This window comes from Sminthopsis crassicaudata, chromosome 1 (assembly GCF_048593235.1).
Source record: "Sminthopsis crassicaudata isolate SCR6 chromosome 1, ASM4859323v1, whole genome shotgun sequence".
In the NCBI taxonomy this organism is placed as follows: Eukaryota; Metazoa; Chordata; class Mammalia; order Dasyuromorphia; family Dasyuridae; genus Sminthopsis; species Sminthopsis crassicaudata.
Window position 1 is genome coordinate 407,746,430 of NC_133617.1, and position 21,870 is coordinate 407,768,299.

Sequence of the window (21,870 nt, forward strand, 5' to 3'; positions counted from 1 at the left end):
AGGATGGTGGTGCATTTAACATGATTAGAGAAGTCTTATTCAAAATAGTTACAAAATTCACAAAATACATAAGAATCAATGTTCTAAAGCACATGCAAGATATGTAAATACAGTTATAAAATGTTACAGAAATAAAAATGACCTCTGATTTCTGGGAATATTTGTTGTTCATGATTGGGCTGTATTAATATGTGTGTGTGTGTGTGTGTGTGTGTGTGTGTGTGTATGTGTGTCTGTTACATACATAGCCAAATGTGGTTGGGAGAGTTAAAAAAGTAGAAGTGATTATAGAAGATAGACAATGCAATTATATAAAATGTAAAAGTTTTTTATGAATAAAATTAATACAACTATTATAAGAAAGGAAGCTGTTGATTTCAACGGAAAAATCTTTATATTAGATATCTTTCACAAGAGTCCAGTATTTAAGATAAATAAGAAAACTACATAAAGGTGGAAGGCTAATCATATGGAACACTGTGTGTACTGCTAAACTTGGTTGATACGTTGATTAGATTTACTGTATTTCTTCCTTCCCTTGCCCCACTTTTTATTCTGGGGATAGGTGAGAAGGGAAAAAATGTTATAAGCATAAAAAGTATTCCACAGAATTTATAATGGGCTAACAGAACAGTATAGAATGAAAAGAGATGTTTTATTTTCTAAGATCTAACTTAATTTTAATAATTAAATGGAATTATTAGAAGATCCTTATTCACATTCATGTGTTTATTTTTTTAGAAATGTTAAGATTCATTGTATTTAAGATATTCTGACCTGATTAAAACCAATAATGATTACTATGTACATTTTGCTTTTCCCATTAGGAAGTAATATTTTCCCAACACTTTGATGTGCTGATGTTTGTTAAAAGAGACATAACATTTTACTTAAAAATTATTATCCCTCACAGTAGAATTGAAACAATCTTAATTTATAAATCTGATAATTGTTTTTCTTGATGCTTTGCTTTTTCATGCCATAACATCCAATGCTTAAGGACTTTCACTACTGAAAAACTTGAAAAATTTTACATTGTGGTACATGCATTATGGTTCTCAATATCTTCAACACTTAATTTTTATTTTCAGTAAGTTTTGTGAGCTAAGTAGTATGTCTCCATAAACTTCAATTAGGTTAATGGTGAATTTCTTTAGTAGAAACTTTTTTTTTGATGAAAAATTGCATTCCAGCATGAATTTTACGTGAAAACCACATATCTTAAAAAACTACCATTTAAAAGTGAAAGTCTGGTCACAAAAGAATTGTTTTGCTAATTTTTTTTTAGAAAATGGTTCATACAAAATAATTGTAGTCTATATTATGTATTTAGTTATTATTTAATTAAGTATGGAATTGTTTTTCCGTAGTCTTTCTGATTGTTTTAATATATTGAAATCTAATTATTATCTAAATTCTGATGAGATAATGGTTAGAAATAAAAAAAAAAACAGCACAATACAACAAAGTAATGCTATATATATTAACTTGCTTCTAAAAAGACATTTCAGTTATTGCAAGTTGATTTTTTCCCCTTATAGATCAGCTCTTTTTTTGAAACCAGAAAATGAAAAATATGAACGATGTGATGCAATAAACTTTGAAGAAATTATAAAATATGAGGGACTCCTTTTACAAAAGAGATGTCAAGCTTTACACTCTGCTAAGAAAACATTTATCATTAATATTGTACCTGAAAAAGATCAATTGACATCAACGTCTGCGTATTCAGATGATGGATGGGATTTACCATACATAATTCATCTATGGCCTCCTGTTCTTCTCCGCAATTTTCTTCCTTACAAAATTGCTTATTATATAGAGGTACTTTTTTAAAAAAAGTATTTTATTTCTTCAGTTTATAATTGAAGTTTGATAAAGTTAGAAATAACTATACCATTCTGATTTAAATCACAATGCTAAAAAGGAACAAAGGAGTATTGAGGACAATGGAAAAGCATTGCAAAATGTTTTAAAATAAATACTGATGTGTCAGTCTCTATCTAATAGAAGTGTTCTCAAATGGTGGCAGTGAAACAGATTAGTGTTTAGGATATTGACTAGAGTTCTGATCTTAGAGTCAGGAAGACCTGAGTCAAGTCTCACATATTAACATAACATTGGCAGCTCACTCAATTTCTTAAGGTTTCATCTTTCTCTGAAACTATAAATTGCAAAAATATAATGTTTTCAATTGGTAAAGAAAATTCCTCTGAGGATCTTTCTATACTAATGAAATTACTATTCAAAAAAATTAGAAGTTGCAAAATTAGGTTTGTGTACCTGCCAAAAAAATTTTGGCCCCAGTACTAAAACAAGAAAGAAATTAAAATACAAGAAATGCTTTAAAACATTATCCTCAAAAGAAAGGAAAATTTCTCATAACATTAATATTTGTACTCTTAAGTAACAAGCCTTTTTCTAAAATAGTTATTAAAATATGATGTAGGACAATATGAAGGTGATAATTCCTCATGACATTACTTAATGAAGTTGATATCTGGAGAAAAATTTACTTCTTTTTTGTCAGGCTACTTTCTTCCAACTGAAGAATGGATTGTATGCTATATTATTAATTATTATACTGAGTGCTTTAGATCATATTTTTTCCTTAATTTGTTCATTGTTTTCTTATTATTTTGAATCTGTGACTACACATACACACTAAATCTATTATTCCTATTTCCCAATTTATCTTATTTCCCTTCATCTTCCTTTTAAATTTTTTTCTCCTCTCTAATTTTTTATTTGAATAGTAGTTAGGAGCATTGGTAGTCGAAGGTATCTATTTTAATTGCCATCAACTTCATTCATGTCATCATGGCTTCCACACTTGACTCTAGCCAGGATTTTCTCTAATACTCTATCCTTTACTTCTTTCCCTCTGAATTGAAATATATTCCCTTTGTAATTGTAGATCTTTCTTATTATAGACACATATATTAATTAACTTTTTCATAAATTTTCTAATCAAGATAGATTTATCAAGATGCATTTTCTGATAAGGGTTTTCATGTATTATTCTATTATAATAATTTAATAATAAAAATGTTTTCTATTATGCACAACTTTAATTATTATTGAATATGGGGAAAGTAATAGACTTTTTCATGTTATTCAGAAGTAACACTTTTTTTTTTTTATTGCAGGGAGATGAACTTAGAGTATTTACTCTAAAGGAGGGTTGTTCGATCCAGATTTACACTGCAGAATTGGATGTCACTAGACTGCATTTAAAGTTAATTGACTATCTTGACCATGATTGGAAAACTGAATACCAAATAAGATCTAATCAACATGACATTGGTTTTATTAATTTTGTTTGTGTCACAGAGATAGAGAAGACAGAATTAGTTATTGCTATTCACTTGACTTACACTACTGGCCAGGCAATTATAGCATTTCATAGCCCTTATTGGATGGTGAATAAAACTGGTCGGTTGCTACAGTATAAAGCAGATGGGATTCATCGAAAGCATCCTCCCAATTACAAAAAGCCAGTACTCTTTTCTTTCCAGCCTAAACACTTTTTTAATAATAATAAGGTATATGATTTTATACAATTTTATACTTATTTTACTATTTCTCCTTTGCTATCCTTGAGAATTTTGAATTAGTATCCTTGCTTGCAAAATAATCTCCCTCATAAATCTGTTATATCAAATGAATATAGAAAAAATTTTTGCAAATATTAAAGTGCTATAAATATGAATTGTTGCTACTGCTTTTGTTACACACATTTTTATTTTTATTAAGAAACTTCAGTTTTTAAAGTTTTTAAAAATAGTTATTATTTCAGAATTTTAAAATTTATTAAATTAAGTTCATTTGAAAATGGAGGAATTGATGATATAATATTTGATTTTTTTCACAAGTTCTACAAATGGAAGTATTATAAAGACATTTTAAATCTCCTGACTGTCACAGTGTATTTGTATTTGTATTCTTCCTTAGGTTCAGCTTATGGTGACGGACAGTGAATTATCAGACCAATTTTCAATTGATACTGTAGGTAGTCATGGAGCCATTAAATGTAAAGGCATGACAATGGAGTATCAAGTGAGTTAATTATATGATTATGCAATTATTTTATTAATATTTAAGTTCTTGTTTATTATTCAGAGATTGTATAAATGTAAAAATAATAATATATATCTAATTTTTCTCTTTTTAAAAGGTTGGTGTGACGATAGACTTGAGTAGTTTTAACCTTACAAGAATTGTGACATTCACTCCTTTTTATATAATAAGTAACAAAAGTAGGTATCATGTAAAAATATCAGAAGAAGATAATGGAAAATGGATCTCTCTTGATTTGGAACAGGTAGGGGAACATATTTTAAATTTAGCTCTTTTTATTCTGTTGTGTTAAATAGGTACCAGTTAACAACAAAGTTAGAAATTTTGCTTTCTATAAACTATTATCTGTAAACTATTGTATGCTAGTATTCTTTATTAGTACTCTATTAAATTTGAAGCAAAGGGTAGATGATATATATTGGGCAGGTAGATAGTGTAATGGATAGAGTGTCAGACCTGGAGTCAGGGAGACACGAGTTCAAATCCAGCCTCAGATGCTGACTAGCTGTCTATTCCTGGGCAAGTCACTTAACTCTCATTGCCTTGATTTCCTCATTTGTGAAATGAACTGGAAAAGAAAATGGTAAATTTTTCCAGTTTCTTTCCCAAGAAAATTCCACACGGGGTCTTGAAGAATTGGGTATGACTTAAAACAACTAAGTAACAACAGCAAAGATGAAACATAAGATTTAGTGTTACAATAAAGGTTATCATTATATCTGCATATGCTGTTCTGAACCACAGATAATCAAAATGAGTGTGAATTAATGGTTTTGCATTTTTATCATTGATAATTTCAGTCAAGTTATAATGTGTCTAACTGATGAGACCAATATGAGCTCAGAATGTTCTACCACTGATTAGGCACAAATGTGTCCTGTAAACATCTCCCATTTCTTTTGAGTTACTTCAGTTAAGTTTTGCACCTTTTTTGTTGAGGGCATGCCATGCTAGGTAGTTCTTTGCTACTGTCTCCCATGACATGAAATCAGTTCTAGGGTTCTTGAGAGAGAGATCTTAAGAATTCCTTGCATTACTTCTTCTGATCACCATGTCAATGCTTGTCTTAATATAACTTCTCCTAAAATATTCTTTTAAAAAAGAATATGTTTGGCTTTCTAGTTGGAGTTGCATTCTCTGGTTGAGTTTGAATATTTGGCAGTTTAATTTGAGAAAGGACCTCAGTGGTCTAGTATTTTATTTTGCCATGTAATCAGAATCTTGTTAAGACAGATCAAATGGAAGTGACTTAGTTTTTTGACTTAGTGCTACTATACTGTCCAGATTTCACAATCATACAATAATGAGGTCAGCACTGCTTCTCTGTAGATCTTCAGTTTTGTAGGCAGTCTGTTTCTCTTCTCTGTTCCACATTTCTCTGGAGCCTCCCAGCCACTGAGTTAGCTCTGGCAATGTGTGTATCTAGTCTTGGATCTTAGTATTGCTAAGAATAGCCAAGTGATTCACAGTTAATCATTATGTGATATTGCTGTTACTGTGTAATATTCTTTTGGTTCTGCTTACTGTAATTTTCATCAGTTTATGTTAAGTATTTCCAAGTTTTTCTGAAAGCATTTTGCTCATCATTTCTTATATCACAATATCTCTTTTCAATCATATACCCATATATAAGAACTTAAGCTATTCCCCATTGATGCCATACCATCATTTTAAAATCTTTGCTGACCATAAAAAGAGCTGGTGTAAATATTTTTGTATATATAGATCCTTTACTTTTTAAAAATTTCATTGATTTCTTTAGGATATAAATATAGTATTGGTAGTGCTAGGTCAAAGAGTTTCCATAGTTTGATAGCCTTTTCAGCATAGTTTGACTCTCCAGAATGGTAGGACCAGTTTCCAACTCCAACAACATTTAGTATCTCAGTTTCCTTACATCCCCTCCAACATTTATAATTTCTCTTTTTTGTCATATTAGCCAATTTGTTAATTGTAAGGTGGCACCTCAGAATTGTTTTAATTTTCATTTCTTAAATCTATAAGGATTTAGAGCATTTTTAATGAATATATATAATATAAAATATTATTGAATGACTTGAACTTTTATAAATTTGACTCTGTTCTCTATATATTTGAGAGTATGCATATTGATATATTGATTCTTTATCAAGGAAACTTATAAACATTTTTCCCTCAGTTTTCTGCTTTTCTTCTAATCTTGCCTTCATTGGTTTTGTTTCTTTCTACAAAACCTTTTTAGTTTGATGTAATCAAAATTATTCTTTTTATATCCTATAAATGTTCTTGATTTCTTCATAAATTCTTCCATTCTCCATAAATTTGACAAATAAAATATTCTGTGTTCTATTCTAATCTTCTATTGTGGCATCATTCTTTATATGTAAATCATGTTTTCATATTGATCTTATTTTGGTATATAGTATAAGATACTGGTCTTTTATCTAGTTTCTGCCATACTGTTTTCAGTTTTCTCAACAGTTTTTGGTCAAATAATGAGTTTTTGTTCCAAAAACTTGTATTTTTGAGTTTATCATATTCTGGATTACTATGATCATTTGCTGTAGTATAATTTGTACCTAATCTATTCCATTGATCTACCACTCTACTTCTTAGCTAATACAAGATTGTTTTGATAATTGTTGCTTTATAATACTGTTTGAGATCTGGTATGCCTAGACTATCTGTCAGTTTTTTCTCCCTTTGATTTCCTTGATATCCTTGAGTTTTTGCTCTTCCAAATGGATTTTCTGATTTTTTTGTAGCTCTATAAAATAATTTTTGATAGTTTGATTGATAGCATTAAATGAATAGGTTAATTTAGTTAGGATTGTCATTTTTTATTATATTGGGTCATTCTAACCATGTGCAAAAAATTTCATTTGTTTAGATCTGACTTTATATGAAAGATATTTTATAGTTGTGTTCATATAGTTCCTGCATTTCTGTTGGCAGATAGATGCTCAGGTATTTTATATTGATCTGCAGTTATTTTATTTTATTTTACTTTTTTTGTGTGTGGTTGTTGAGGCATTTGGGATTAAATGACTTGCCCAGTGTCAAACAGTTAGGAAGTGTTAAGTGTCTGAGGTCAGATTTGAACTCAAGTCCTCCTGACCTCAGGGCTGGTGCTCTATCTAATGTAACAACTAGTTGCCCCAGTCTGCAGTTATTTTAAATGGAATTATCTCTTGCTGTTGGACTTTATTGGTAATATATAAAAATACTGATGATTTATTTGGCTTTATTTTATATCCTGCAACTTTACTAAAGTTAATAATTTGAAGTAGTTAAGTTGTTTCTCTAGTATTTTCTGATCATAACATTTCTACAAAAAGTGATAGTTTTGTTTCTTCATTGCCTATTTTAATTCCTTTAATTTCTTTTTTCATAATGCTATAACTAATGTCTTGTACAATAGTAAATAGTAGAAGTGATAATGGGCATCCTTGCTTCACTCTTGATTGCTTTGAGAAGGCTTCTAGCTTATTTCCATTACAAATAATGCGTTCTGATGATTTTAGATAAATTTTACCTATCATTTTAAGGGGAACTCCATTCCTATGCTCCCTAATATTTTTGTACCCCTGAGAAAAAGAAATATTTTGGGCTATTCCCATGTACTTTTTCCCCTCCAGAAATCTATCATCTCTTAAGTTTTCTAAAATTCTATTTGTCTTTTTTACTTCTTTCTTAATTGATTTTTGATTAGATTTGTCTAGTTCTGAAAGGGAAAATGTGAGGTGCCCAGTAGTATGGATTTAATGTCTATTTTCTCCTGTAGCACATTTAACTTTTCCTTTAATAATTTGGATACTCTCTCATTTGGTACATATGTGTTTATAATTGCTATCCCTCACTGCTTATCATATCTTTTTGCAAGACGTATTTTCCTTTATCTTCTCTTTTAACTACTTAATTTTTTTTTGCTTTTGCTTTATCTGATTGATGCCCTTGTTTTATTTGCTTCAATTTAAGCATAATAGATTCTGCACTAGATCCTTACCTTTACTTAACATACCTATGTCTCTTTGCTTCAAGTGTTCTTTTTTTTTTTTTTTTTTTTTTTTTTAATAGTTTTTATTTACCAGATATACGCATGGGTAATTTTACAACATTGACAATTGCTAAACCTTTTGTTATAATTTTTCCCCTTCCCCCCCCACTCACTCCGCAGATGGCAGGTTGACCAATATATGTTAAATATGTAAAGTATAAATTAAATACAATATATGTATACATGTCCAAACAGTTGTTTTTCTGTACAAAAAGAATCAAACTTTGAAATAGTATACAATTTGCCTGTGAAGGAAATCAAAAATGCAGGTGGATAAAAATAGAGGGATTGGGAATTCTATTATAGTGGTTCATAGTCATCTTCCAGAGTTCTTTCCCTGGGTATAGCTGGTTCAATTCATTACTGCTCTATTGGAACCGATTTGGTTTATCTCATTGTTGAAGATGGCCACGTCCATCAGAATTGATCATCATAATAGTATTATTGTTGAAATATATAATGATCTCTTGGTCCTGCTCATTTCACTCAGCATCAGTTCATGTCTCTCCAGGCCTTTCTAAAATCATCCTGTTGGTCATTTCTTACTGAACAATAATATTCTATAACATTCATATACCATAATTTATTCAGCCATTCTCAAATTGATGGGCATCCACTCTGTTTCCAGTTTCTGGCCACTACAAAGAGGGCTGCCACAAACATTCAAGAGTGTTCTTTGATAACAACATATGTGTGATTCTGTTTTTTTTTAATGTACTGTGCTATCTACTTCCCATTCGTGTTGCCATTCCCAGTTATTGTCACTATTTTATTTCCCCTCTATGTGGTTTTTCACCCTGTTTCTGCTTATCTCTTTCCTTTTACCCTGTCTCTCCTTGCAAATGTTTTGCTTCTCATGACTACCTCCTCCAAATCAGCTCTCTCTTCTATTAGCTCTTCCTTTCTCTTATCTCTTTCCTATCTCTTTGTGGGGTAAGATTGATTTCTATACCCAAATGAGTATGTAATTCCTTCATTCATCGAATTCCATTCACTGTCTCCTTGTCTACTGTAAAAACTCTTTTGTGAAGTATTTTACCATATTATACTTTCTCTTGCCTTCTATCCCAATCAATTCCTCTTTCTCACCCCCTTAATTTTATATTTTTGGATATCATCTCACCATAATCAATTCATATCCATATTATCTGTGTAAATTTCTAACTGCCCTAAAATTAAATTCCTACAACTTAAAAAATATCATTTGTAAGCTCTCTTTCATGCTTACCTTTTTGTGCTTCTACTGAGTTTTAGTTTTGAAAAATCAGATGTTTTTTGTTCAGCTCTGGTTTTTTCTTCAGGAATGCTTGAAAGCTCTGTATTTCATTAAATATCAATCTTTTCCCTGGTAGGTTATGCTCAGGAGGTAGTTGATTGATTCTTTTAATCAGGGCAGTTTTCCTTAATAATTTTTTAAAAATATGATATCTAGTTTCTTTATTGTTTTTGATCATTGCTTTCCAGTAATCCAATAATTCTTGTTTTATCTCTTTTTGATCTATTTTCCAGATCAATTGTTTTCCCAGGGAAATAGTTCACATTTTCTTCATTCTTTCCCATTTTTTTTTCTCATTTTGATTTTGTTTCATTGTTTCTTGATGTTTCCAGGAGGTCTTTGGCTTCTACATGCCATTTTTAATTTTTAAGGACTTCTTTTCTTCAGTGAGCTTTTGTATTATCTTTTCCATTTGGCCAATTCTGTTTCCCCCTGATTCTCTTGTTTCACTCTTATTTCACTTCCCAATTTTCATCTCTCTCTCTAATATTTGATTTCTAAAATCCTTTCTGAACTCTTCCAGATACTGTTTTTTGGTTCCTAGACCAATTTATGTTTTTCTTGGAGATTTTGGCTGTAGTTGTTTTGTTTTGGGGTCTTCTTTTTAGTTTGTCTTGATGTTTCTTGTTGCCATAATAGCTTTATGCTTTCAGGTACTTTTGTTGTTGTTTGCTCTATTTTTATAGCCTGTTTACCTTTAGGTAAATGTTGGACCTTGCACCTAGAATAAAGGGGGAAATTATCTTAACCTTTAGTCTTTTTGTGCTTCTGTTTTCAGAGCTAATTCTGGTGACTTGAAAGTTTTTAATTCTTCTAAAGTGTTTACACTCTAAAGAGAGCTATGTTCACTGTTCTCCTGGCCCGTGTTTTGGTCTGTGAGCAAACCATGTATATTTTTTTCAACTGTAGTTCATGCTTCACTGAAGCTGTTAACCTGTGTACTCGTACCTTATTCTGGGAGTGTGACTCAAGCCTGGAACTCATATTCCGTATGGGGAATGCAACAGTCCTGCACCTAGTGCCAGCAGAGTGTCCCACGTAATCTCCTTTTGTTCAGTTTTCCCACACTCTTATCATATAGGGGCTCTGGAAGTTGACACCACACATTCACACATCCCCAAATCCTGCATTGATTGGCTTGCTTGGGTACTATGTACTATCTGTGCTGAACCATGGTTTTTTTTTGTTTGTTTGTTTTGTTTTTTTCCCAACCCAGTGAGATAGCTTTCCTGTTGACTTCCTAAATTATCTTGGGTTGGAAAATTTATTTTACTCCAGTTTTTTGTTGCTTCTATTTTGGGGTGTTATTTTAAAGTTCTTTATAAGGAAATTTGGGACAGCTTAGGCAAGTCCCTGAATTTACCATCTTGGCTCTGCTTCTGTTTGTAGATTTAAAAAAAAAAATTATTAGAATTAATTTAATTTGGCAGATTAGCATTTATTTGTAAAGAGTAATTATTAGTTGTTTTATATACATATGTACATATAAATGTTTATTTTTTTCTCTTTAGTGTATCCCCTTTTGGCCTGAAACAACTTCTAATAAACTCCTGATTCAAGTTGAAAACAGTGAAGATCCTCCAAAGATGATACAATTAAACAGACAAGAAAATTGTGTTTTACTGAACCTAGGCAACAAAGTAAGTGACCCTTAAAGAATTATTAGAGAAATTACTGTGTAATACTCTTCCTTTGTCTTAAAAAATAATAGTATGGTATATATTAATTTTTTAAAATGTGTTTCTTCTGTTGTCTTTAAAAATGAAACATTTGCCAGTATTTCATAGGTTACTTTGAAAAAAATCTGACTTTACTATCTTTTTTTTCTTTCTTAAAAAATTGCATTTAAATTGTATATGTATAGATAAGAATTAGACATTTCAAATTTGACATCTCATTTATTATAATGTAACTTTTATTACTATGTATATGTGTGTTCATTAAATAACCTAGGTAGGTGTGTGTGTGTGTGTGTGTGTATGAAAAAAATTTCTTTTAAATGTATGCTAATTTTTTAATGCTTTACACATATTGAAGGAAATTCTCAGTCTAGCTTTTTTTTATTATAACTTTTTATTTACAAGATATATGTGTGGGTAATTTTTCAGCATTGATCCTTGCAAAACTATCTGTTCCAACTTTTCCCCTCCTTCTCCCCACCTTCTTCTCTAAATGGCAGGTAAACCAATACATGTTAAATATGTTAAAGTATATATTAAATATAATATCATGTATACATATCCATATAGTTATTTTGCTGCACAAGAAAAATCGGACTTAGAAATAGGTAAAAATAATCTGAGAAGGAAATCAAAAATGCAAGTGGACAAAAACAGAAGGAGTAGAAATGCTATGTTGTGGTTTATACTCATTTTCCATAGTTCTTTTGCTGGGTGTAGCTGGTTCTCTTCATTATTGAACAAATGGAACTGATTTGGTTCATCTCATTGTTGAAGAGAGCCATGTCCATCAGAATTTATCATCATATACTATTGTGTTGAAGTGTTTTATGATCTCATGGTTCTGCTCATTTCACTCAGCATCAGTTATGTAAGTCTCTCCAGACCTTTCTGAAATCATCCTGCTGGTCATTTCTTACAGAACAATAATATTCCATCACATTCATATACCACAACTTATTCAGCCATTCTCCAATTAATGGGCATCTACTCAGTTTCCAGTTTCCAGTTTCTAGCCACTAACAGAGAGGGCTGCCACAAACATTTTTGCACATACAGGTCGATTTCCCTTCTTTAACATCTCTTTGGGATATAAGCCTAGTAGTAACACTTTTGGATCAAAGAGTATGCACAGTTTGATAAGGGGTAGTATTTTTTAAAATTTAACTTTTTTAATAATGAAGAATATATAATAATTAGGGTTAGGGATAGAAAATTGTTTAATATACTTTTCAACCTATTGATATAAAAACATTCATGGAAATGGCATAACAGTTTTCCAAGACTGAATAAAAAAATGTAATATTCTAGTAATATATTTCTATATGACTAAAATTTTAAAGTAGAAAAACACTTTATAAAAGGCACCAGCTATTCCAAACCCCAGTGTACAATGTTTTTATGTGAAAAAATATTAAACAAAAAATCCCCAATTAGACAATAGGGAAAAAAAAATAGACAAAACATTAGTCAAACACATTAGCTTTTCTAGAAATTTAGCTATTTATTTGAAGTGAAAAGCACAGGAAGTTTTTTGTAGTATAGCATTCTCATTATTTATAGTGTTAACGTAATTGTTTAGAGAATCAATGTGTAGCACCAGCCCTAAAATTAGGACGATCTAAGTTCAAATCTGGCCTCAGACACTTAACACTTCATACTTCCTACCTGTGTGACCCTAGGCAAGTCACTTAATTGCCTCAGCAAAAAGAAAAAGAAAGAAAAAAAAAAGAATCAATGTTAAGATCTGTGAAGTTGTCTGTCTGCATTGGTAGAGGCATGTCTCCATAAGGAGTTATATCCACGTATCTCCCCCTCCAACCACTGGTCCCAGAGAGTTGAACCACTCGTGTGCTCGAACCATTTTTAATAAATGTGAGGAACTCACTGTATTAGACCTTGGGTGTAATATCCTTCATTAACTTGGATTAGGAAAATGAGGAAAGTTTCTTAATTCAATTCAGAAATTTGTATGCTTGTGATAACTTAACAAAGTCATGGTTATTAGGAATGCTGTTATTTTGTCATTTTTATTTGTCAGTTGATAAGTTGTGGGACACTGCAAGCCTTAAAAATCAAACTTTCACGTATTCTTACTATTCCTAAACTCTGTAATCTCTTCTCCATTTTACAGCCAAATTACTTGAAAAAAGGCATTTTATTATCTTTCATTGCTTTTTTCTTTTCTCAATTCCTTGCTGTCCATCTTGTGATTTCTCTTAATTGAAATTATTCTTTCCCAAATTACCATTTCTCTAACAATTTCCAAATTTCTGTCTGTTTTTTTAGTCTTTGTTTCTTGGCATATTGATTGCATTTGAAATGGTTAATCATTGCCTCTTCTTATTACCCTTTTCTGTATTTTTGTAATGCTTCTCATTTTCTTCCTACTTCTCTGACTGTTTCTCAGTCTTTTCATGTGATCACCTGATTATTATTCTTGTCTGTCTTCCAAATATGAACAGCACATTTCATTAAGATATATATACTAAGGGAATTTGCTTTTATATTCAAGGGTGAACTTTTTTTGCATTCTTGTAAAGGGTAAAAGCTAAATTTACTTAGTAAACAAACCAAAGAAACTTAAAATTTACTACACTTAATCTTAAAAAATTAACAACAAAAATTGCTTTAAAAGTCAAACAATAAATAAGAGAAAAAATATCAAAAAGAGAACAGAAGAAAGATTAGAAGGGCATGCAAACTGTTAGGGAAGTATGGGAAGAAACTTGTTAAATTTGAAATATACCTTAAAAAACAACGTAGAGATCTATGTAGTAACTCAGTCTCTCATGAAGTTTTTAAAAATTCTTTTTTGTTTATGTTTATTGATATTAATCAAGTTCCAAAAGAAAAAAATGAATAACCAATTTTTGCTATAGTGATAATCTTTACCTTTTCTGCAATTTGCAGTTTTAGTGGGCCAGTTTTAGTGAGTTGCCAAAAGCATTAAAAGGTTAAGTATTTTGCCCATAGTCATATCTTCAGTATGTGTCAGAGGTAGGATCGGAATCAACATCTTCCTGATTTTGTGTCCACTTTGCCCATCATGCCATGTTGTCTCTAGGGATAGTTAAGCTAACTTGATAATGAACTACCTCAGATTAACCAAAATAGATCATAGTTATCTTCCTCTTAGAGAGATTGGTAGGAAACAAAGGATTTACATTCCTTAATCACATTGCTGTAATTAAGTGACAAAGTCATTTCTTGTTTATCATAGAAAATGATGAATAATTCAGACTGTTTTGAGGATATTATGCGTCTTGGTTTTTTTTTTGTTTGTTACTTGTTTTAGTTTTAAAAGTTCTTTTTATATAACTGATTTGTAAAAAATAGTCTACAGATAAGAGTCTACAGATAAGAGATCTCTGTTCTACTGGTAAGTTAACAGCATTGTTGACAGACTATACTTTTTTTACCCTGTGCTTGCATTAAAAATGCTCTTTCACAGGACTTGTAATAAATGATAGTTATCATTCTTAAGCTATGATGCTCAGAACTGATCACAATATTTAACATTTGCTTTCCCTAGAGCAAGTATATAATTTCCTTGTGCCTCTCTTAATTCAAACTAATAATATTATTGTTTGAGTCATAATATTGCTGACATGAATTGAATTTGCAGTGCACCAAAACCTACGAGATCTTTTTTCAGACAAATTACTGTCTAACAATGACTAATTCTTAAGTCATTTTGATTCTGGATTTGGATTCACTGGCTTATGTTTTTTCCATTTGTGTGTATGTGTGTACGTGTGTACATATATATATATATATATATATATATATATATATATATATATATATATATATATATAATATTTTAATTTTCCAACCTTTCTTTATTTTTTATGACTAAATTTAATGATAGTGTTAACCTTTGAATATGTGATATCTTTCCTCCATGAGCTTCTGGTAATTTAACAGACATTTTTTCCTTTTGGTTGAAATTTCAAATGTGAATTTTTTTTTTTCAGAAATTTTACTATTTATTTAGAACTTTTAATTTTTTATAATGAAAATTTGAATAATAAAATTTTAAAATAATAACTGGCAAGTATTTCCTGTGAATAGTAATAAAATATTTTTTCTTTTGCTGAAATTCCAGAAATTCTAATGTTGCTGTTTTTTAATCCATCTTTCAGATATGGCAACTGAATGAATAAATGAAATAAAAACAATTCATTAAACACTTACTGTGTCTTGTACACTATCCTAACTGCTGGAAATACAAAAAAAAAGGGTAGTTTTCTGCCCTCAGGTTGCTTATGTTTTCATAGTGAAGTGATAGCCAGTGGAAGGGAATCTTGACCTGAGTATTGTGCCACAATTTCCTTTTATTGTCTTGTCTCAGTTTCCTTAAATTGTTATGCCTCAATCCTCCTGCAATCCCCCCTCCCCCCTTTCCTGACCATTAGACTGAGATAATTAGGGATATGGAGATCTGGCCACTCTGGCATTCCAAGAGTCATAAATTGTAAATGTATAATCCCAAATAAGGGGGAATTAAATTTTCCTGGCTCCTAAGTCTTCCTAAATTATCAAGAATTTGTGGTCCTACCCCCCACCCTGTCAGAACCGGATTGATGGTCCGTCCTTGGAAATTCCCACCTTTTACCAATGTTCAGACTCCACCCCTTGCCTACCCTGATCTATGGAAACACATATAATTCACTGGAATCTCACATTCGATGCTGATGCTGAATGCTTTAAGACATCAGCCCTGGAACCAAAATGGATCCTTTGGTCCCAGAAAATCTCTCCCTCTCAGAAATCCAAATAAAAGATTAAAAATTCTTTAATTTCTATCTTGTCTCAGTTTCTCTTCCATTACATAGGAAATGGAGAGGTGAATAGGGAGATGAAGTAAAGTGCCTTATTAGAAGTAGTGATATTTCTTTTGACTACTTTGACCAAAGAATAAATTAGGAGGAAATGGGGAGTTTGTAATAGCAATATGCCCAGTGTTGGGCAGATAATAAGAAGACCTGGTAGGATATCATATAAGATTAAGTATGGTCAAGAATTTGGATTAAAATTGTTCTCATCTTTACTTTTTTCAATGAATCTTTGAAAATTATTGGAAATATGCTATCATTACATTTTCAGGTTCTTTCAGTGGTCTGAGGTATTAATTTGTTTTGTCCCCAGAGGTAGTGTGTTAATTTGTATTTAGATAATAAGTAGATGACTGAGCTCTGAGATAATTGTTCTAAAGATGAGTTGATTAACATCCTTAAGGTCTAGAGACCTGGATCTTGGATCATCAAGTTGCAGAAGTCCATGTCTGTCATGGCACAGATATTTGTTCCAGTGGGAAAAAAAACAGAAAAGTGTCACTTGGCATATTATCATATCACTAGTCTTGGGATTCTGCTTTGTCATAAATATTATCTACATTATTTTTTCAGCCTATTTCCAAATCATTTATGTATGGTTTCAGCTTCTACTTTATTGCTTTGCCATTTTGACTTCTAATAACCTAACTCCCTTCTAGTTTTACTTAGTGGTTTATAAGTTTACTATTATTCTATGTTATACTTGTTCTCATTTATTTCTTTAATAAATATTCAGTTCTAGTCTTGTTTCCTCTTAAGATTTCTTTTAATAGTGTTATAGTCTCTAGTCTTGGAAGACACCTTTAAAGGGAGGGCATATAGTCCAAACTTTTTATTGTATGGTTAAAAAAAAAAATTAGTCACAAGAGAAGTTATATAACTTGCCTGTAAGTAAACTGAGATCTTCTTTCTTCAAATTCAGTGTTATTTTTGGGACCCCTTTTAATTTCACTTTTGTTTTTTTTTTTTTAAATTTTAACTTCTTTTAAATCTTTGGATATTATTAGTCATCTAGCTAAAGAGACCTTGGGATTTCATGCGTTATTCTCTTTTACTTTTGACTGATATATCTCAGAATTTCTTCTTTACTTTAGATTTTTTTCCATTTGTTTATCTTTTTTGATATGATTTCGTTTTCTTGTGTAATTTTTTTTGACAATTATATTTTAATCTTTCTATTCTCATTTTCCAGTGGCTTTTTGTGCATCTCTCACAATACCATCATCTTGGAAGTCCTGTTTACAGTATTATCATTGATAATAACAGCATATTTTATTTTTTAATTTGATAGCTTGGAGGAATTATTGTACAAGTCAACATAGCTGAGCACTCTACAATTATTACATTTATGGATTATCATGATGGATCTGCTACATTCCTTTTAATAAATCATACCAAGGATGAAATTGTTGAATATAAACAAAGGTAAGTTATTCATAAATATAGGGGTTGTCTAGTTTGTCACAAAAGACAATGAATCTATTATAATAAATTCCTTTAAGTTTTAAGTGGGATTTTTAATTAATGATGGATCATAGATTAAATGAAAGGAAAATTAGATTGATAAGTAACTGCAAAATTCAATTCAGTTGATTTTCATTACATATCTATTTTATACAAGACTATTTTTGGGTATACAGAAAGAGAAATGAAACAGTTCCTGCCCTCAAGAAGTTTACATTCTTCTATAAACAAAACAATACAGTTTTTAGCCCTGTGAAAAGTTGGCTTATAGCTGCTCCTTGGAGAAGCAAATAAAGCATGTAAAGTTTTATTGTATCTTCACAGGCAACAAGGAACATTTTTAATGAGAGAGTTATCTCTGAATGTAATGCTTATAAGCCTTTATAGTAATACCACCATTAAAATAATTGCAGTTTACATCCATCTATATCCATATGACTATGAAGAAATAGAGAAGTTGTACAAAGATCTTGTTAAACTCTTGATTTAAGATCAAAGGTAGAGATAAGTGAGGATAGAGAAAATGTGCATCAGAAGTGCAAGGAATGAGAAAGGCCAAAAACAAAAGTTATACAGAAACCTCACACTGAGACAACTAGTGTCTTTTAGAAAAGGACTTGAAGGTATTGGGCACAGAAAATGCCAAATAACATCACACAAAAAATTGGAATTGATCATATTTTAACACATAAATTACTTTTTCTTAATACGTTGAATCAGGCTATGTGTAGCTGACCAATTTTTTAGAGCATTTATCAGCCAGTTTGCTCTATTTAAATGAGTTGTTGATAATAAAAAACTGAATGTAGGTAGAAAAAAATGACATTGACAGCAATGATGAAAAAAGCTTTAAAAAGCCTCCTAGTTAGGGATTAGATTATATAATTGTCCAAGATGAGAGAAATGAAAGAGGAGCAATTTATAATATTAATTTCTTTGTATAGTTTTAAAATTCATTTTGGAATTAAATACATGGAGAGAGAAAAAAGAACATTTCCATGTACACAAAACATAACAAAAAAAGAGGATTTACTATAAAGTACATAACTTTATATTTCACACTGTTATTTGGGAAAAAAAACTATAGAGGTATTATACATTGTTTTCAAAGCTATTCTGCTTTCTGTGGTTCCTTCTGAAATGTCTTTTACTTCTTTCTCTCTCCACCCTGTCTCTGAAAGTAGGTAGCATCATCTTTTTGGTCCTTTTTAGTTGATTTGAGTATGTGTAATACTCAAAATGACTTAGTTACTCAAAGCTGTTCTTAAAATAGTGCTGTTATTGTGTACAACATTCTCTTGGTTCTGCTTGTTTTACTCTTCATTGTTTCATGCAAACCTTTCCATGTTTGTCTAAGACAAACAAATTTATTTTTTATAGCACAGTAGAATTCCCTTATACTCATAAACCACAGCTTGTTTAGCCATTCCTCATTTGACAGGAGGAATTTCCTGCAATTTCCAGTTTTTCTGCCATCACAGAAAGAGCTGCTATTAAATATTCTAGAAAATAAGGATTTTTTCCCTTTTCCTTCACATCATCTTGTGCAGAACTAATAGTGATATTGCTCGTCCAAAAGTATACACAACTTTATAATTTGTTGGACATAATTCCAAATTGCTCTCCAAGATGAGAAGTAATAAGAAATTGTAGCAAATGTCTTCAATTTTTAGGTTAATTATGACAAGAGGTCCTTAAGCTAAGACTATGAAAATGAAATTGCCTTAGTAAACTTGAAGAGAAAAAAGAAAGTTTGCAATTATAGCTATGAATAAAAGAAAATTGATCAAAGAGAAGTCAACAAGCTTTTATCATCTCTGTTGTGTGCTAGAAACTACTAAGCCCAGGGGCTTAAAATTTTTAAATAATAATAATAGATCTGAACTCACAATCTGATAGGGGAAGAAAATTTGCAAAAAACTTGCACAAAAAAAAAGATGTGTATTGGCTAAATTGGAGATTACCTAAGAGAAAAAGATAAAAGATTAGGCAAAATTGAGACAGGCTTCTTGCAGAAGTAAGAAATTTGGCTGACATTTGTAGGAAGTCAGAAGGCAGTAATAAAGTGGGTGAAATTCCTAGGCATGGGGAATAGTGGTCATGAAAAGTGTATTTTGCAAGGATCCCAGTGCCATTTGTTCATGACTGTGGAAGAGAGTAAGGTGTATGAAGACTATAAATGTATGAAGAAGTTTAAAAACCAACCATAACACTTAATTTTGAACCTCGAGATACTAGAGAATCCTCAGACTTTGTTTAATGAGGGCATTATTTTTTAAATTCATTTTAATATTGTGGCCAGCTATTAAACTTTCATTTGTTTTTCTCTTCATTTCTGACTAGTCAGCATTTTGATGTCTTTTATATTTTCTATTTGTTAGTTATACCATTCTGTACACGTATTTCTTTTTGTAGGATCATCTTTCCATTTTATCAGTCATTTTGAAATATTTTCTGGTCTTTCAGAGAAGTCCAGCATAATTTGCAACTTTCATGATTGTTTACTTGGTTTGTTTGTAATTATAGAATTTGGCTGTGGTTCTGAAGTCTTTCATTCATTCCCTCAATCCTGATATCCAGCCATTGGGAAAAAAAAAAAATTACAATAGGGAGAGTTACGAATTTGGGGTCAGAGCATCAGGTTTCAATGCTTGGCTTTTTCACTTCCTTTGTGACCTTGGGTAAATTACTTATGAAAACTGAGACTCAGAGAATTAATCTGCAAAATGGTTGGGTAATAGATGACCTCTAAAGGTAAGTAGGTAGACTGAAATGGTCCTCCTGGTTAGGATTGAGTCAAATCTGAATCTATTGTGACCCTGGAATCACAAAGCCATCTGCACTTTCCTCAGCTGTACAATGGTAATAATAATAGCAGCTTCCTCACAAAGTTGTGAGCATCAAATGAGATAATATTTTTGAAATACTTAGCATGGTACTATGACAATCAACTAATTCTCTCTTATAAATCTAAATAAATAAATAAATAATTGTTGCATTAGGATCCAGAAACCATCCAGTGTAGGAGTCTCTCTTAGAGATTTACTGAGGCCGAGATCTAATCAGACAGTATTCCTGCTCATTGTATTTGTTCTGACAGGTTAGGGTGGGATTGATTCTTCCTATTATCAATTATCAAGGCAGGTGACAAAAATTAATGTCTCTTTGACCAAGATTTGAGTGACTTTCATGTGATCCATTTTAATATAACCCATATCTCTCAGTTAACCAGTTTGATTACTACTCCTTGGGAACACCTCCTCTTTGAAAGCCACATAAGTGTGAATCCACTTCCATTAAGGGTCTTTGGTTTGAGAGATGGCCAAATGACTATCCTTTATTTTATTAATAAAATAATTAAAACTACACAGAAAGTATGACTCAAAACTTTAATCATCACAGTTTTAGGCACATAGTAGATAGATACTCTGTTCTCCCTTTACATTCTAAATTTTTGTTACTGTTTTCATTTCTTTGCGTGATCATGTCTTCTGATTTCACTGCCTTTGCCACCAAAATATCAAATAAAAGTTTCATAAAACAAGGAATATTATGCTGTATGTGTATATATATCACTGATGGTTCATTCTGTTCATTTGTTAGTGTTCAGAATCTTGCTGTCTGGTAAATAAATGGTCTCCAGTACTTAAAGCATTTCTTAAGGTAACAGTTTCCTTTGCCATCTTGTTTACAGTAAACATTACAAATATTTTCCCTACTACAAAGATAACCTTATATACCTCAATATGAGTTATTTTACAGTAAAAATTAACCAATTAGTGATAATGAAAATATCAATTTAAGTAAATTGCATTTCAAGTACTTAAATTCTTATATGTTATTTTTATTGTGTATTTTAGTTGTCTAACAGAAATGGAAGACATGCTTCCTCCTGGTAAAGCAGCCTTGTATACTTGGAGTGATCCCATAGGCTGTAGAAAACTGACTTGGAAATGTGGAAAGAGTCGCGGTGAAGTAACCCAAAAAGATGTATGTATTTTGATTGGAGTTTACAATTGTAACCGATTGAGATTTCTTCTTTGGCTCAGAGTAAAATAGACATACTTTGACCATAGACAAACTTATAATCTATCGGGAACTCTTGTTAATTTATGAATAATGCAGGGACCAGGTGAGTTTTAAAACAATTCCCAATTTTGAAAGTTAATATTTCAATATTTTAAAACTAATTTCTTTATTCAATGTTACATATATTCCAACTTTTTCATTGCCATAATAGAGTATTCTTTAACAAAGAATAATAGTTTAGCAAGTTAAATTCCTCAATAAAATTTAGTTTTAACTAGTAAGTATTTGATGTTTGCAAAAGTTTTGTTTGCAGTTCTACATCCACAATAATGCCATATATTTTAAAAATCATGATACGAGGTTGTCAGGTATTATACAACTTTCAGGTTACAGTCATTTATTGGTCTTTCCTAAAGAGCCTTATTTAGTCACCACTCCAGTTCTAGTGAAGCAGTCTAAATGATA

The 21,870-nt window shown here is 30.9% G+C and overlaps 1 protein-coding gene across 2 annotated transcripts in view; it reads left to right on the forward strand.

Moving 5' to 3' along the window:
* Window positions 1-21,870, forward strand: part of VPS13A (vacuolar protein sorting 13 homolog A) — a 246,253-nt gene that overhangs the window by 173,704 nt on the left and 50,679 nt on the right. For both annotated transcript variants that reach the window (XM_074280102.1, XM_074280103.1), the window contains exons 47-53: window positions 1,542-1,824; window positions 3,150-3,545; window positions 3,955-4,059; window positions 4,178-4,324; window positions 10,904-11,032; window positions 17,204-17,337; window positions 21,237-21,366. In XM_074280102.1, the coding sequence (XP_074136203.1) occupies window positions 1,542-1,824; window positions 3,150-3,545; window positions 3,955-4,059; window positions 4,178-4,324; window positions 10,904-11,032; window positions 17,204-17,337; window positions 21,237-21,366 (1,324 nt within the window). The remainder of the gene's footprint in view (window positions 1-1,541; window positions 1,825-3,149; window positions 3,546-3,954; window positions 4,060-4,177; window positions 4,325-10,903; window positions 11,033-17,203; window positions 17,338-21,236; window positions 21,367-21,870) is intronic.